The sequence below is a fragment of the Sarcophilus harrisii genome, chromosome 1, assembly GCF_902635505.1.
Source record: "Sarcophilus harrisii chromosome 1, mSarHar1.11, whole genome shotgun sequence".
NCBI lineage: Eukaryota > Metazoa > Chordata > Mammalia > Dasyuromorphia > Dasyuridae > Sarcophilus > Sarcophilus harrisii.
The window spans coordinates 226,125,575-226,144,471 of NC_045426.1; the positions used below are offsets into that span (position 1 = coordinate 226,125,575).

Consider the following 18,897-nt stretch of genomic DNA (forward strand, 5'->3'; position numbering starts at 1 on the left):
TATTACTCGATTAATCCTTTCCCTAACCTCTTATCAGTTATGGAATCATAGCAATACTAAGATAACTTAAATGATATTTAATGTGTGTGTGGGGGGGCATATATTTGTGTACTGCAACACTCCATGACTTTATTGATATATTCAGAAACGCCACAGACAAAAATCAACATTTGTTGGCCAATAATTATGGTGACAAGCTGCTCTGAACTTGGCAAGGTTAGTGCTTGACGTCTCATGCCAGATCTATAGCTCAAACCTTTCCAACTTTGTGTAGGGCCTCCTGGCCAGAGCTAGTATTTTACTGGCCTTGAGAATCTACAGCCACTTCCACTCCTGACAGAGCTTGGAAAGAGAGGTTCAGTGGGCAAATCTAGAGTGTGCACATTTTATTCCAAAATACATTTTTCCTTCCAACTGAATACATGACTAGAAATATTAAAGGAGAGAGATACTTCAAAGAAGCATTATACTTGCTTGTTTTGTTTTCAGGCTGTTTGATTTGGGTTTTATTTTGAAAAAGGGTCAGATTCTGAGACAATACTCTAAAAACATAGCTTTCTAAAAAAGAAAACAAAAAACAACCCCCCCCCCCAAAAAAAAAAAAAACACTGTTGTGAATTTTTAGCTTTTTTGGTGTGGGTGGTTTTTTAATTTTGATTTTCACAAAATAGAATTATCAATATTAGAATAGACTTTACATTAGGTAATTTAACTCAATTCTCTCATCTCATAGATGAAAACTCAGAAGTTTATTAACTTGTCCAGGTTCAACCAAATAGTGATAAGAGCTAACCTGAAACAAAGTCTCCTGAATCCTAGGCTATTGATCTTTCCTCTATCTCATGTTCCAGACACCCTAGTCAGGAAACTTGGGAGAAGTTACTGACTTTAACTTATTTGAAACTATTGCAGTGAACAAGTGCTGTTCAGGGACTTCTAATAATGGCTTGGATCCTGGCAGGAATAGCATTAAAATGAATACATCAAACCTTTGACTTTATACTATAAAATATATTTTATTTGATGAATTCAGCATTGCAGTTTAATAAAATATTGAAGGAGTTGTGTTATATTTGTTAGGTGCTTTGGATCAGGGAAAACAAAGATTTCTTTCTGGCCTTATGGAGTTATAATCCTTTATATATAACCCATGTGTAATACACATAACTACATACACATGTATACATGAATGTATGTGAATATGTGTGTGCATAATATATACACATACATATTTGTAAAATTTTAGTTAGTACAAAGAAGTGTGATTAACTGTACCATTGAGGACAAACTTAAAAGTCCAGAGGAAGATGGCTACAAATGTGAGAATACATCCAAAAGCTCAAGTGTGGTTTTCTGTAAATACTCGGGTTTGGTTGTTCGTTTTCATTTCCAGTTATCTTCAACATAATGTTTTAATTTTCTATTCTGCATCTCCCTCTGTTTTATTCAGGGCATAAAAATATGTTTTTGTGGTTAAATGTTTACTTTCCTGGGCCCTTCAGTTCTTAGTGTCTTCCCTTCTAAGACTTCCTTTCATCTTCTTTGTATATATATCTCCTCATGTCCTGATTTATGTCCATAGCCTTCTATGCTCTATTAGAATATAAGCTTTGGCTTTTTATTTGTATCGTTAGTGCTTAGCACAGTGCCTGATACATACATATGAAGTGCTTAATAAGTGTTTATTGATTAATCACTTTCCTTCATTTTCATTGTAGGAAAGAAGTAAGAAATTAGTTAAAACCTGACAGATTTTGTGAGAGGTAGAAATGGCCAATATATTTGTGTAATCCTTTGAAGTAAGAACTGTAGATATTAGGTTTTACAGATGAGGAGACCAAGTCTCAGAGAAGTAGAATTGTCCATGTTTATCCAGCTAATAAATGCCTAAGATGGGATTTGAATCCAGGGACTTTCTAAGTCTCAAGGCCAGTCCTTTTTCTGCTATATCACACTTGCTTTCATGGATCTTGTTAAATTTTGCCTGTTTCACATGTTAACAACAACAAAAAAAATAAAGCTTGTTTTTCCCCCCTTGTATTTTTGTAGAAATATTTAAAGTAGACTTGGGGAATCTGTCTGGGGCTATTAGTGCTTAACTAAATAAATGTCTTCTAGCTAACACAGAAAGATAACTAGACAGACAAATAATTTATTAAATACCTACTATGTTTCAGGCACCATGCTAAGTGTTGGGAATATAAACCCATGCAAAGACAGTCTTTTCCTTGTCATACTCACTAAACAGGAATTGATCTTATTATTGATATCTACTTAATTTTGGCATCTGCTTAAATTAAAACAATCCCTTTAAATGCTATAAAGTATAATTATTTAGTACATTTAGTGATGGCCAGATTTCAATGTATGTTAAAGTTGAAGATTATTAAAGTGAATAAATCAGAATTTGTAAAAGGAACAAAATAATGAGAATTTTAATATACATATATATATACATACAAAATACATATGGGTGTGGATGTATATATATATATATATATATATAAAACATATGTAGCACAGTCAATAGCTAGCAATCAGGTTAACTTTTGTTCCATCCTACTGCTAATACACATTAGCTGTATGACTCTGGACTAATCTCTTCTAACTTTTCTATATCCTTAAACAACTTTCTAAGATTCTGAGTTTCTGGATTTCTACGGAAAGTTTTCTCAGGAGGAGCTCTTTATACTGATGAAATTACAGGTCTGAGTCAAGAGCAAAATTTCTTACATAGATAATCTTAAGAATTCTAGCAGATTATTTGATTTAAATTGGGCTTTAATATAATGTAAATATAATAAAACATACTTATTAGTATGTAAGAATATTTCATATTTCTGACCGTTACAAAATAAAAATTTTCTAGGTTCAAAGTAATACTTTTATAACTTAAAGTAATATAATAAATACTCACCATATAATAAAAGTCTGAAATACCTTCGAATGCCATAAAAATGATTTGGAATATAAATTAATAGGAATTATAGTTATCAAACCAATATATTTACATAAGGAAAGGTCAATGTTTTTATTTAACATTTTATAATGAATGCTTATGAAACTATGATAGAGTCTATGCTCAGCTCTTTAAGACCTATAAATACAAGAGCTCTCCCATCTTCCCAGTTTATAACATGGCTTGGATGAAAATCAATAACAAAAAACAAAGAATAAGGGTTTTTCCTTTGGAGAAAGGGAAAACATGTTTTAATCATTAGTACTGAATATTTCATGGAAGATTATTGACAGGTTGGCCGCATATACTTCAGCTCCCACAGTGAGCTAAATGACCCAAATTGAGAATCTATTCTGATAATGATGACCTGTAAATAAAATCAGTATGCTCCATTTGCTGAATAACCCCATGTAACTAGGTTAATAAAGGGTGTTCAGCAAATATCCCACTTTCTTTCTTTCTTAGGTTTCCCCAAAGTTCTGCTGGCTCCAGCTCCCTTTGTGGTGCCCAGGATGTATTCTTCCATGATGTCACAGCTACCACAAGGAAGCCCTGCTGTAAAGTGAAGTGAGCCCCAAAAAGGCTCAGGTAAAGTGTTTCTTTATATGGTGTGGGTTTCAGTTTGCTTCCTTTATCGTTCTCCTTTTTTTCCCCTTTTCCTTTTCTTTTCTTTTTCTCTTTTGGTTAAAATCTTAAGCCTTGAAAGCCATATCATATAAAATAGTATTTTTTTAAAAGTCACTCAGCTGAGCTCTTGGTTTATTTTTCCTGTGGGGCTTCCTTGACATAATTTCAGTCAGAGTAGTGAATAGGACTAGTGACTGTTGGCATCATAGAATCTTGGGGCATACTCCCAAAGGCTGAGATGCCTTGAGATATTAAGTATGCCAAAACATGGGTTGTTATAGTCACTAATACCCAGGAAAATTAATCATAAGAGTTGTTCTATGGAAATCTGAAGTTTAACATGTTGAGGAGAATTCTTATATCACTTATCTTATATCACAGGATTTTTAACTTAAACATGTATTTTCTCTGGGCCAACTGTGAATATTTGTTCTGTAAAATTAAACATTACTCTCATTCAGTATCTTTCTGATTAGGTGATGTATTAAAATAATATACACATATACATGTATACACATGTACACACAAATATATGTATACATGAATGTGTGTGAATATGTGTTATGTGCATAATATATACATAATCACGTATATAAAATCAGCTAGTACAAAGCAGTGTGATTAGCTGTACCATTGATGGCAAACTTACGAGTTCAGAGGAAGATAGCTACAAATGTGAGAATACATTCAAAAGCTCAAGTGTGGTTTTCTATAAATTGGATTTGGTTGTTGAATTACAGGTTCCTTTCAGTAACATCAAATTTGTCTATCTCATTTCATCAAAACTTTTTAATTACATTTGAAAACTTCTGTTTACTGTTTTTGGTTTTAATAAGGTACAGAGAATTAGAAAGTAATACTATGTGATAAACATACATCAATGCTTAGTATTTTCCATTGCTCAGATATTTTGGTAGGACAATATTATGTAGAGAGCTTTGCTGTTTATAACCTCTGCTAGATTCTCAATAAAGTGTAGCACCAGTAAATGAAGACAATCTTAAGGTAATTTTTAATTATATTTAGTAGTAAGTGTCTAGATAAGCATTTTACAAGCTATTTCAGCATTTTTAAAGCTTCCAATATTAAGGAAGTCCATTGATGAGTTTTTTTTCTTTTTTAGTCCACTAATATATTTGTAATTCTTCTATGCAAATGAACATTTCCAAGTCAGGCTTTGAATCTCTCCAAAAAATCTTTATAAACAGAAAAATATCTTGTTGATGAATGTTAAGAAATATTCTCATCATTTGGCAATGAGTACTGAAAGAAATTGCTCTTTAAAAGCAAAAAGGAAGGCGCAGTGCATAGAGCACCACCAGCCCTGAAGTCAGCAGGATCTGAGTTCAAATGGGATCTCAGACACTAACATTTCTTAGATCTGTGACCTTGAGCAAGTCCCTTAACCCCAATTGCCTCAGCAGGGGAGAAAAAAAGCATCAAGGAAGCAACTATACTACTAGATTTTGAAAAAATTCATCAGAACATCCTTGAAAAATAATAAAAAGCATCAAGTATTCTGTGAATTAAAAAAACTTTCTGTGGGTGGCTTATAAAACTTTTTTTTTTTAATATGTGTATTGAATTAACATTTTAAAAATTGTACTTAAATGAATCAATTAAAATTTCTTTTTTTTTTTTGCCTATTTTTTGATGTTTTCACTGAAGTAGAACTTTAAAAAGTTTTCTGTGCTATTAGTTCTAGAGAATATATCTTTTGTAGCTAAGGTTATAGGAGGGGTGATCTAAGTTTACCCATCTTTCTGAGTGATCTTAATTCCTTACTTCCTTAAATCAGAAATCACCACTGCCCTGATTCATGGTCTACCATGTTTTTTTAAGTGTTTATCTGCATTATATCATCCTGACTAACGTAATTCACTTCCATCTTACTGCATTACTTGCTTTTCTCTTTAAGCAAGGCAGTCTTTGTCTATATGCCTTATATATGTTAAAAGTAGTCTTTACATTCAGAAATTTCTTTTTGAAATTGGGATTTTTGAACAAGGATAGCTATTGAGACACAGGTTCTAACTCAGGCTAAATGGGAGGGAAGCCAAGATAAAGGAAGACTGTAGTAATTCACTATGTAGAAAGGAATGCTGGATAGTTCTTACTATCATTTTAAGTTTTCCCTTTTCTTAGCCTAGGAAGAACTAGCCCTTTTCTGACCAAGAAAGGCTGTCCTGGCTGCATAATTGTCCTTTCTCCCCCACCAAGAAAAAAAAAATTAGGGGGAAGAATTTTGTAAGGAAAATAATTTTCTTTTTAGATCATAGGATCCAGACCTGAGAGGGACTTTGGACATCTTCTAGTCCGGTGGCACTTTAGGTCCCAATCCATGAGCCAGGAACACAGTCATATTACTACAGATCTTTGAATATAGATATAAATGTGCCTTTTGGAGGTTCAATAAATGTTTTGCATACATATGTACGTATATATATATATATATATATATATACATATATTTATATTTTTTTATATATAAGAATTTTTTTTAATATATAAGAAAGGATCCCCTCATATTGCAGCAGATTCCTAGACTTAAAAAATTGATAGGGAAATTTGAATAATGGTGATCAAAGTTAGAAGTGTGTCTTTCCTGCCTACTGCCTACATTGGTTTTTTTTCTTTCTAGAGAGTCAGTTCTTTTTTTTTTTTTTTTTTTTTTGCTGGGGCAATTGGGGTCAAGTGACTTGGCCAGGGTCATATAGCTAGGAAGAGTTAAGAGTCTGAGGTCAGATTTGAACTCACATCCTCCTGACTTTAAGGCTGGTGCTCTATGCACTGCACTACCTAGCTGCCCCTAGAGGATCAGTTCTTAAACATTTATCATTTTATCTCCAACTACGTCCCCAATTTCCCAGTTCCCGAACCAGTGCTGTTTATCCATATCAGTTCTGGAGCTGGGGAAAGGGATAAGGAAAGAAAGAATTACATATGAAATAAAACTATGTAAATATGATTCTGAGCTTTTCACTCACTCTACAGAGAAGTTGAACAGCAGCTATTTTCCTTCTGTGCTTATTATTTAGGACAAGTAGCACTAACACTGACAAACATATAAAGGAACTATTAATGACTCACAAGCATCACAAACTTAAATTTTTAATCTCTATCTAAAGGAGGCTCTTTCTAGCTCAAAAAGGCTTTCTAGCCCTTTTCAAGACACTCTCCTCTCATTCTGCCATACTTAGAGGAATTCAATTTGTTTTGGCAGGTACTTGGATAGTAACCATAGCAGTGACACATAAGTAGCAGTGATGGTAATAGTAATAATAATCATAGTATTAGTTCATATATATATATTAATGTATATTAATATAATATATTATATATATATATATATATATAATTATAGTACTTTACATAGATTTTTCTGATCCTCCAAAAACAGGGAACTGAACCATAATATCCTATATTCCTGTTTTACAAATGAATAAACTGAGGTTCACATAAGACTAATTGAAGTTACAGCTGACAATTTAATCTAGTACTAACTAGTATGGTAAGAGTATTAGACTTAGAATCAGAGGACCTGAATTCATTTTTAGTCTGTTACTACTTGTATTATCTTAGGTAATCACTTTAGGCCTCCATTTCTTCAAATGTAAGATGAATGAGGTTGCCTTTAAGGTCTCTTACAATTTGAAAATAAAATTTCATGATTTTTATCCACAAAGATAAGACTATTGAGAATATAATGCAAGTGCAGTTGGAGGAAAAAATGATTTTCAGTATTGTATACTAAAAAAAAATAACACATGTCTGAATGGTTGGAGTTTATTTTTCTTTTTGTTATCTGGGAAGATTTGTTCAGGAAATGGAACTTCATTCCTTGGAAGACACTAGACCATTTTATTTTACATAGAGATTATGTACCAGGTTGTCTGATACAATCTAGCATTTGCCTGTTTTACTGAAGCAAATTTTAAGACATCTGCTTGCGTGCAGTTTTTTTTTTTTTAAGCAGTGAAGATTGTATTGTATGTATTTTGAAGAGAATTTTCTGGGAATATAAATGTTTGCTTTTGATTTCACTATCAGTTTTCATGATAGGGTCCCAGTGCTTTTAAAGGAAAGTTAGTTTTTCCTTTCTGAAAAACTTATATAATATGTATAAATACATTTATGTGTGTGGATACATAGGCGCACACACACTCGTGGATGATTTCTATTTGTTTTGGAAGGTACTTGGACAGTAGTAATCATAGCAATGACACATAAATAACCAGTCATAGTATCTATTATTGATCTATCGATCTCCCTATCAATCTATCCTACTAAGAATGAGCATTGCAATAGAAGTTCCAGATGTCAGAAGACCCTCCACATGTCTCTTCCTCTTTCCCCCCCCAAGATAAAGGAGGAAAAATATTTAGCATTTGTCTCCCTCACTCCATTTTCTAATCACCTTTTAGTAATCTTTTGTATTGGAGCGGGAAGGGTTAAGAAGTAGGACCTGGTATTTGCATATTAATGGACCCGTCCTAAGTGGGAATTTCCTCGCATCTCCAGCCACTTTGGTTCATCCACATCTACTAGGCTCTCAGGAACCTGCCTGAGGAGCTAAAGGTGAAAGAAGAAGCTAGTTGAAACAGACCCTACAGAGGGCGTGCTGTCTCCATCACAGACTCACCAAACATTTGCTGCGTTATAAGGGGAGGTGGTAGAGAGGAAAGGGGTTGGTGGGGACTACTGAAGTCAAGGGATCATTTTCCTTTTCTAAAAATAAGCATCTCCTAGTTCTGGCTGGCTCATTAAAGTGCAATCCCCGAATTGCAGTTTATTAAGGTGCATTCTCTGGATTGTAGCAATTAACTAACCTCTTGCCAGGAGCTGGCGCAGCTGGAGAGAACCAAGGAGGTGGGGCCTGGGTACCCCAGCTGCAATAAGGCTCCTGCCTGGACTGGTTCCGCATTCCAGCCTGTTGGAAAGAACAGGGGGAGGAGCCTTGAATCCGCAGGAAACTGGCCCAGATACAAACTTTCACTTAGGGAGCTAAATCTGTATTTTTGTGAATCAATATTCCAACTCGTCATCTCATCAGCTGAAATATTTTCCCATCTCTCAAAGAATTTTTAAAGATAGTTTTTTAAAAATGCTCAGGAGAATCCACTGTGCTTATTACTTTGAGCTTTTTTTTTTTTTTCTTTTACTTATTGCACAATTTTGGGGGAAAAAATTTAAGTTGTTAATTTCTCAATTTGCTAATGTGGAATCCGGAGGTTCCCTGGAAAGTTGGCAGACCCCTACGTTGGGCTTGGTATCTAGGGGAGATTATGGTTTCTCCTCTTTTGAACTCAAGATATAGCCCTTTAAACTTTTTTTTTTTTTTCCTCTTTTATTTCGGGGGTGTGGCCCCAGCTCTTCTTCCAAGTTGCTGATCTGGGAAGTTAGATCCGCCCTCCTGTCTTAACTTTCCTTCTCTATACTTTTCTTCCCTTCCTAGAGTCCTACCTCCGCCTTTGCCCCTCCATCCTCCCCTACTCGTGTTTTCTTAGATGCTTTTAAAACATGACCGGCAAGGAGAAGTTTGTAGTGGAGGTGATAAAAGGTGAGTCTTTATACAAAGGGAGAAGCAGTTCTGACCTCTACCCAGGGAGCAGCTTGGGGAGGGGGCGGAGGGAGAGAGTTGAGACCCCAGCCCCAGCTTTCACTACATTTCCTTGACATACGATCTTATCTAAGAAGAAACCCCGTTTCAGTGGAGGTCTCCCGCCCTTTGGGGGATACTACCCTAAAGAATGGGAGTAATGTCATTGAGTTGGATACTTTCCCTGGAATACAGAATGATTAGATCTAGGGAGATCTGTTCCAAACCCCTGTGAGAGGGGTGTGCATCTCCTCAGATGCACAGACTTGGGGCTGTTTCTGAGTTAATCCTAGAAAATCCACCAACTATATAGGTTCCTTGGGAGAAGCATAAAAATACTTTTTGTGGGGAATTTTATAATAGTAATTTGTTCATTAACTTATTGCATTTGGGGTTTGTAATTGTAGGTATTTAAATTTTGTGTTTTTTCAAGTAATTTGTTAAGTGTGGTTGCAAGTACTAGTGTGTAAATCAATACTTTTAAAAGTTTTGAGAGTCAATGCTGACTGGAGTCAATTGTTTACCACTAGTTATATTAAAAATAGAACTTGCAAAATGCAGACCTTTTTTTTTTTTTTTTTTTTTTTTTGTCATTTAAAGCAAAAATGAGCGTATCACATAGCTAGTGGGGTTTTCTGGGGGAGGCTTAAAGACAAAGATTTCGAAAGGGAGAGGGGTGGAGCCTAGTAACACGACTTCGGAGATTTGGTTGCTGTTTAACTATTCTAGGGAACCCTGATGAATTTACTGCACTTCCGAAGGTCTAACTCCAATATGATAGCAGAAATAGCAACTCTATGGCGGTTCTGGTTTGAATAATACTTTTAGCCTTAAAAAAAACAAACCCAAACCAACTAGTACTTGGGAATATAATCCTTTGCATTTAAAAAAAAAAGTGGCATAAAGATATAGCTTGCTTTTGGTTTGGTTCTTTTCCGAGCTTCATTTAGAAGGGGAAAAAAAAATCTTCCTTAAAAATAACCCCACAATAGCTGAAATAGTTGGTGTGTGACTTGAGGCTGCATTAGCAGATTTTTCAGGATGTTCTGAAAGTGGACAAATAGGATATAATAGAAAAAGTTTTACAATGTATGCTAGTTGTTTTACAAATGCTATAATTAGTTGAAACCTCAATAAAAAAGTGGTAGCAATTTCTTAATTCATTTAAAAATTAGGTTATGCAACTCTGTGGGAAGTCCTTATTCCTGATTAAATTTAATGGGTAGAAAAAACATAGTATCACATGCTAAGAACTGAAAGGAATCTTAAAAGGTTTAGTCCAACCCCTCCCTTCATCAGATAAGGAAACTGAGGCCCAAAGAAGTTAAATGGCTTGCCAGTATTTCATAATGGAAGAGGTGGAGTTTGAAACTAGAATTTCTAACCCTATATCATGACCTTTTCTATTACAAAGATAGCAATCCTTTTTTTTTTTTTTAAATTTAAGATTGATTGAAAGAGCTCACACTTTTTTATTCTTTACCAACTGAGTTTCCTAGTATTTGGAAACATGCATGAAAAAACAAATGTTTGTAATACATATGAGGGAATTTGGATAACTTAAAAGACTTTTTTCCTCTGACGAAAACAAGCTTGTAATTTTAAGAGTAGTATTAGTTTTGACTCTTTTTGCATTTCAGATCGCCTTTGTTTTGCCATTCTTTACCAGAAACCAAAGAGTGCTGCAAACATACACTATTTCTCCGTAGATGACGAATTTGAATATGAGAAGTAAGTATTATCTTGTGCTCTTCTAAAATTATAGGGAATCTATTCATTTTTTCACTAAGCTAGAAGAGCACCTTAGTATAGAACAGCCTTAAAGACATGTTTTTTTGGGATTATAGGACTGGATAATTGGATATAGAGATTCCATTAATCAATTTTATCCTTCCTTCATGGTAAAATAAAGCTTGAATGGGGGTAGATGGGGATGCTTTTTACACTCAGGTTTTAGAAACAATTTGTACAGAATCATAGAATGTTAAGAACTAAGGGAGCTTAGAATTCATCTGTTCTATTTCAGGCATACATATTTTGGAATTTATGCTAATTTTGCATTAAACTGAATTTGACATAATAGGATATGCTTTACATATCTTGTCAGTGGAGGAAAAAAATCTATCAGATGTAACAATTTTTTCCCAAAAGTATTTTCCAGTTATTGGTATAAGAATAGAAAATATTTATTAATTGTATTCATTGTGGTCATTTATTTTTAGAAATTTTATGTTTGCCAATATGTCTTCCCCATAAGAAGACAATATCTTTAAATTGTTTGTCCAGTAATAGTATTTGATGTTGTGTTTTTCTTGTAACTTGATCTGCACAACAAAAACAAGCATTTATTTAGAAAATCCAAGCCATACCTATACAATTTTGTTTGTTTTCACTTTTAAAGCTTCTTCGCAGATTTTGGACCACTCAATCTGGCAATGGTTTACAGATATTGTTGCAAGATAAATAAGAAATTAAAGGTAAACTAATTTTTTTTGGTAGCAGATTGGATTAAAGTGATCAGCATTGGTGTAGTCAGAAAAAGGAAACATTCCTCTTGAAAAGAGTAGTCTAGAGTATTCTGTGAAGTTTGTTTTAGAAATGGATTACACATAAGCATATACATGGTATCGTTTTGGTTGAACAGTTTATACCTCTACTGTTTTGATTTTTATTAGTTGTATTTGTGGCAATGTATTAATAGTCATACTAGCCACTGGATAATAAAAGACAACATAATAGTATCTATAACACTGGAACTGAGGCATAAGCATAAACTGATCTCATGATTTTATTAAATATTATTATTATTGTTATTATTATGCATTATCTTAGAGCTAATAGGATCCATTTTACAAGTGATGAAACTGAAGCCCAGGAGATGAAATTATCTTTGTAAAGCCACATACACATAGAGAAAGTGGAAGAATCAGGTCTTATCCCATGCCCTTTGCACTATACCTCCCACAGCTCACCTTTGATAAAGAGATGCCAGCAAACAAATGGATTCATTTTTTGTTTGTTTGGTTGGTTTTTTTTCTTTTGTTTCCTTTTAACCTTGATAATCATGTGCTAAGTCAGACTATTCTGGCCCAGGCCTAACTCAGTTGAACGATTCAGCATTGGGGAGAAGGGGGCAATAAAATACTAGTGACCAAGGATAAAAAATGGTGTAACTGCTAATTTATTGTGTTACAATATTAAATTCCCATATTCAGCCTTTTATGCCTCTGGCTGAAAGGAAGTCAAACAATCTCTCCTTCCTTAAAGGACCAAACTACATAAAATTAATGACACTTTTATCAAATAGACCTTCTTCTTCACCACCCCCTCAGTCTTTTTGTTTGCCAGTGTGGCCTAGGTTAATTGAAGTAAAAACACTTGGATAACTTGCTTCTGAAAAACAAAATGTGATAGTATATTTTGCTTGATTTAGTGGTACAAAATAAGAAAAGCAAGCAAAAAAGGGAAACTTAAAGCTTTATGTTTTTGATAGCTTAAATGTTAAAAAATTTTAATAAGAAAAGATACTATTTACCTTCATGAATAATTAACATTAGTTCATTTTCCATTATAAATCAGAGGATAGCGATGTCAGAAGGGATTTTGATGCCCATTTAGTCTAATTTGTAATTGAACAAGAATTCTCATAAGTCTTAGATAAGAGAAATGAACTGTCAGCCTCTATGACAAATTTTTTAAGACTACCATCAAGCCTAAATCCTTCTTTTATTTTTCTTTTTAAAAATAATTTATATTCATTTTTATTCTGCTTCTGGAACTAAGAAAAAACATTGAATCTTTTTTTCATATGGCAATTCTTCAAATGCTTAAAAGATGATGACCTCCTAAATCTTCTATTCAACTGAGATGTGACATTTTCTAGAGTCCCCTCATCATTCACATCATCTTTCCCTGGTCCCTGTCTAGCTTATCAATATCTGAATATAATATGCCAAAATAGATTCTGATCAGGACTTGAGGAGAAACTGTCACCTCCCTAGTTGGGATACTGTTTCTATTAATGTAACTGAAAATCCATTAGCTTTTTAAGTTTCCATATGATGCAGTTGACTCATTTAGTACATAATCGACTAAAACTTTACCTTTTTCTCAAGATACCTGCTTGGTAGTCATGCCTTTCCCATTTTATACTTCTGAAATTGATTTTTATACACCAAAATAGAAATCTTTATTGTTGTCCTCATTAAGTTCAGTCTTACTAGATTTGGTCTAACATTTTGGATTGACTGGATCTTTTGAGATCCTGATTCAATCATATAGTATGTTAATCTGTCAGTTGTAGCTTTGTGCCACTCCCAAACCATTGAATAAAAAAATTGAACAACACCTTGTCAGCTAGGATGCATCTGTGTTGGTAGATAGTATAATTGGAACTAAGCACTGGACTTGGAGTAAGGAAGACCTGAGTTCATATACAATCTCAATCTTGGGCAAGTCATTTAATTTCTCACTCCTTCAGTTTCCTCATCTGTAAAATGAGGAAAATAGTACCTACTTCACAGAATTATTGTGAAGAATCCAAGGAGATAACATAGTTATAAAAGTTAACACATCCCTGGGAAATACTGGTATTTACTTATTATATTTCTTAATGGTAAGAAACCTTTTTCAGAGGTGATATTAAACTATTAATGACTCTTTGGGTCTAGTTTAGCCAGTTCCAAATTCATTTAAGGTGCTATCACTTGGAAAATGTTTCTCCATTTAGTTCACACAAATAGTACAAGAGACTTTATTATACTCAGCTAAAGTCTTAAGTAAATAGTTACATTGTGGTCATTAATGTATGTGGTCTATAATGTATTCTTGTCAAAAAAAGAAAATGACATTAGTCCAATATGGTTTGTTAATCATTAGAAATAAACTTTAGACATAGATATGTTAGTCTAGTAAGAAAACAGTTATTATTTCCTACTAATTGTATTATACATTATTATATCCAAACAGGGACTAGCTAGTGTTCCTTAACTTTAATAAATGTTATTATATGCCTATATTTATGACTGTGTAGAAGCACTCATTTTCATTTTACAAAGTTCCCTATCTGCTTCATAATACAGTGAGGTAGTAGCACCAACTGACAATCAAACTTCAGATACTCTCCCTAACGTTTTGAGCAACAAGTTTCCATAACCATTTCTTTATACTTTTTTCTCAACAGTTTGCCAGCCATAGTCAATATAATTATAGTCAGTAATAAAGGTTTATTAAGTACCCACTATGTGCCAGGCACTATGCTAAGTGTTAGGCATATAAATTTGAAAAAAGAGTCCCTGCCCTCAAGGAGTTTTCAGTCTAATGGACAAAGACAGCTTACTAAAGGAAGCTGAAAAGCCAGGGAAAAGTGATAATATAGAAATCAGAGAAGTCCCAGAATGATTCAGTCAGGTGAGAAACAAGATGTTTTGAGCTGAGCTCCTTCCTTAAATGAGGTTTGGAAGTTTATGGCTCTATCTTATAGTCAGAGAGGCAGAAGGAAGTGATTCTACCTAAACTGATGGGATCTTGCAGGATGATGAGGTTTTACCAATAATGAGTTTCTGAGGGCATGACATAATAAAGCCATCCCTTTAATAATGTGTTCTCAAGCTCAGTGGCCCATATTTTTAGTTTTCCCTTAAAAAAAAATTATTTTTAAGCTGATTGTCCTATTTTTTGGTGCCTCCTTTCATTCTCCCAACTTCTTTTGAAGATTACTGAAAGCAATTCTATAATGTCTGCCAGTTCTTTCACAATAACATTGTGTTGTAGTTTGTCTGGATCTATGAATTGAACTCATTCAATAGAGCTAGTTGCACTCTTACTATCTCCCTGTTAATTTTAAACTATTAAATTTAACCTATTAAAATTTAAACTATTAAATTAATATTTAAGCTATTAAATATTGTTAAAAAAAAAAAAAAAACTATCAACTCTTCCACAGTGATTTCTATACTTTTCTTTCCAGTTCATATGTCTTTCCCCTTAGCACAGAAAACAAGAGCTAAAAACTGAGCAATTCTGTCTGCTCTTCATCATACGTTATCATCACATCTACTGCAAAGCAGGGTGGATATTCCTTTTTGACTTTCCTCTTCCCCAGCATAGCTTATTTTCTGAATAGCTTTTTTGTTGTCTTTATATTCCTTATATTTTTGTTTTGTTTACCAGAATCATACTTATTTTTTGTCTTTATCCTTTTACTATTACTTGTCCTTGCTTTCATTCTCTTCATTTTGTATCTACCAAATTTTATTCTTGAGTTATTGCATCTCCCTTGAAGTTATTTCTCTTATCAGTTTTCTTCCCATGGTTACCTGACACTTTTAAAATCTGCTCTTCCAATTAGGGTACATATCAGACTGTCCATATTGCTTAACCTCTATCACAAATTCTAAGATGGAGTGATAACTTTTCCTCTAAGATGACCATTATTTCCATTTTAGCAACCACCTTCTACCCGTAAATGAAAATAAGATTTAGAATAGAATTTTTGTCTACCAAAAGGCACTTATTCCAGATATATTCACTACTGAGGATATACAGAAGGCCAAACGTGGTTCCTGCTTTCAAAAACCTAATATATGCAGAACTCATCTATGAACAGGATGTCTATAGGGTAAATTGGAGATAATCTCAAGGGGATGACTTCTTGCAAAAGGTGGAATTTTAGCTGAGACTTGGAGGAAGCCAGGAGGCAGAGAAGAGGAGTAGAGAATTCAAGGCATGGAGGAGGAAGAACATCCTTGTTGTTTTCCTCTGTTGAAGAACAAAATCATCCAGTTAAGAAATTATTAGCTATTCTATTTTTGGCAGAGAAATGGCTTCAGCATATGTCTGGATTATTGACATTGCTTTCATCTTTGTTATATAATATCATTTTGCCAGACTTGAGATAATGTTTTCCAAACTTCTCTTTTGTTTCCTCTTTCTGTGCAGGTTGACTATGGTATATTCAGATAACAATGTGTTTTCTATTTCTCCTTCAGTTCCTCTTCACCATAGTTCCTCTCTTTTGCAGTCTGCATATCCTCACCCATATATCTCTATCTAACCCTCTCTCTCCTTTTATCTATTCTGTCATTTTGATTCAATCATACTCTTGTACGCTTTTAATCTGGTCTTGAGTCCTATCCCAAGTTTCCATGATAACCTATGTTAAATTTTCCTTCTTGCTTTGGGATCTCTTAGTCCAGTTTGCTTCTTAACCAAATTTAGTTAATTTCTGCGTGACATCTGAAACTGAGTTTTATTTCTTGTTTTTTTGGGGGGAGGAAGGGGATTTTTATCTTGTGAATTTTAGGTATTCTTACTTTTCTGTTAGTCTTTATGGTATCTAATTTGATGTGTGTGAGAGAGTAAATGTGTGAAAGTGTGTATGTGCAAGTGTGTAAACAAGCGAGCCTGTGTGTGAGTGAGAGAAGACAGACTGTTTTCTTCCTCCTACTTCCTTTTAAATTTAAAAATCTTTTCTTAGCTTTACAAGAACCTCCAGGCAAATACATTCTTACCAACTGTTTTTGATGGCACTTCTTTCTAAGAGTTCATTATTCTATAATTGGAGATTATTTTATAATTGGTCCAGAAATCCCAAGTCCTATTGTCATTTAGCATCTTCTGAAACAGCAATTTGTTCCCCAAATCTATTTTGAAATGCTGTTGTCAGCATTGATGAAAATACCATCTGAGGTATTACCTAATATTTCATAATGCTTTAAAAATTCTTTCTTCTGGCAGTATTATTTATGTCCATAGGAATCCTCAGGTAATAGTCATCTTTGACAAGCCTTTAGAATTAGGCTTCTTGTTATTTCCTGGATACGTTCCACAAGAAGGTAACAGATTTCTATTAGTATCAGTTATACAGAAAGCTGTTTCAGGACCCCTTGGCAGGAAATCACTAGCTACCAATGCTAAATTTCTTTTTTATCTGGCATTTACAAAATAATCTTAACAGCTAGTATCACATGTACTTTCATATCTAATTCTTCCTTAGTATCCTCAATATCTTCCAAATAGCAGATATTTAACATTATTATTATTATTATTATTATAGCTTTTTATTTTCAAAACATATGCATGGATAATTTTTCAACATTGACCCTTGCAAAACCTTGTGTTCCAAATTTCCCCTTATTTCTCCCCATCCCCTCCCCTAGATGGCAAGTAATCGAATATATGTTAAACATTAACATGCATTTCTGATTGAACTTAATTGGAAAGCAAATAGCTATTGCCTCCTTAGAATCTCTCTTTCTTTCTCAGTAAGAGCCTCATATCTGTTTGGTGGGCCCAGAAGTTGTTACCACTTTCTTCTATTCTTATCTCTTAATATGGGTATTAGGGTGTACTAGATTTGTTTTTCTTATTAAAGTAGCTCTTATTTAAGGAGCACTTGGTTTCCCCCCTTATAATATACAGTTATATATCACAGATTTACAGATTTATAGCTTTTCATTCTCGGCTTTATTTATTCTTTTTGTTCCCTTTTATTCCACTACCACTCATGAAACAGATTTGGGATGGGGGAGGGATTAACTTCAATTAACAGAGACAGGGATGATTAGCCACTAATTTCCTTTTGCTTTATTTGTCAGGGAACTATAGTGAAAATATATATTTAAAAATAAAAATTTTTCTACAATCTAATGTCTTTGATTTAATTTTTATCAGAATTCATTTGTGACTTTTGGATCTTTATCATACTTTATTAGGTTGATTATATGATTTTCTTTGTTTTGTTAAGAACATGCATTTTATTTGCTTTCAGGCCCTACTATTGTTTCATAAATTATGAATTATATAGAATGCATGGAGAATTAGTTAAAAAAAAATCTAGATACCTTAAGTCAAATATCTATTATTTAAATAGCCTAAAGGAAAGTGTACATACCTGTGTACACACACACACACACACACACACACAAAAAAAAAAAAAAAAAGATCTGGTACCTTATCCTGAATAAAATTTATTAAAATTAATTTTTGTTGGAGCATGAACATATTGGTTAAAATTAAGAATACTCAATGATATGTAGACGTGTGTGTATGTATATATATATATATATATATATATATATATATATATATATATAATTATACTTTAACAATTTAGTAATCTTGATGTTTTTAGCATTAATAATTAAGTATTGACTTCATGTTTCAGTTGTTGACAATTTTGAATTGGAATAGGTTCAGTGTCTTGTTTCTAAGGAGGGTGCTTATAGAAGAGGTTTTTTTTTTTTTTTCTGAAATAGTATCAAAGGAAATGTATCAGGCCACAAATATTTAATGAATTTTAACAATAAATGGAATACTGACAGATATTCATTTTTAATGCAGTCCCTTACAATGATAAGGAAGAAAATAATTCATTTTACGGGCCATGATCAGAGAAAACAAGCAAATGCAGCTTTCCTCATGGGGTGTTACATAGTAAGTATTTTACTAACTCACTAATTTATTAAGTGAAAATGTATTTTATGCTCTGCTAGATGTTTTGAATGTGATGCTTTCTTCTTACAAAAAATTAATCTCCTGCTTTTGCTTTATAAACAAATGAAGAAAGGGGTAGGTTGTCATTGTGGTTTTCCGTGGAGTTTTGGAATTGGTGACTTGTACAGAACTGGACAATTTTCAGGTTAAATTTTTAGCTGTTATAGAAACCTTTTTAATTGTTTCTATGGTTATTACACCTTTAGTATTTTTCAAA

The 18,897-nt window shown here is 33.4% G+C and overlaps 1 protein-coding gene across 15 annotated transcripts in view; it reads left to right on the forward strand.

The window, feature by feature from the left end:
- The window catches only part of CDC14B (cell division cycle 14B), a 140,303-nt gene that overhangs the window by 58,235 nt on the left and 63,171 nt on the right, over window positions 1–18,897 (forward strand). For 11 of the 15 annotated variants that reach the window (XM_023497304.2, XM_031937687.1, XM_003761313.4 and 8 more), the window contains 3 exons: window positions 10,826–10,916; window positions 11,587–11,662; window positions 18,528–18,620. In XM_023497304.2, coding sequence (XP_023353072.1) covers window positions 10,826–10,916; window positions 11,587–11,662; window positions 18,528–18,620 — 260 coding nt within the window. Of the gene's footprint in view, window positions 1–3,424; window positions 3,548–8,458; window positions 9,147–10,825; window positions 10,917–11,586; window positions 11,663–18,527; window positions 18,621–18,897 lie in introns of those variants that run through there. The other 4 variants (XM_031937689.1, XM_031937691.1, XM_031937692.1 and 1 more) reach the window with 2 other exon arrangements.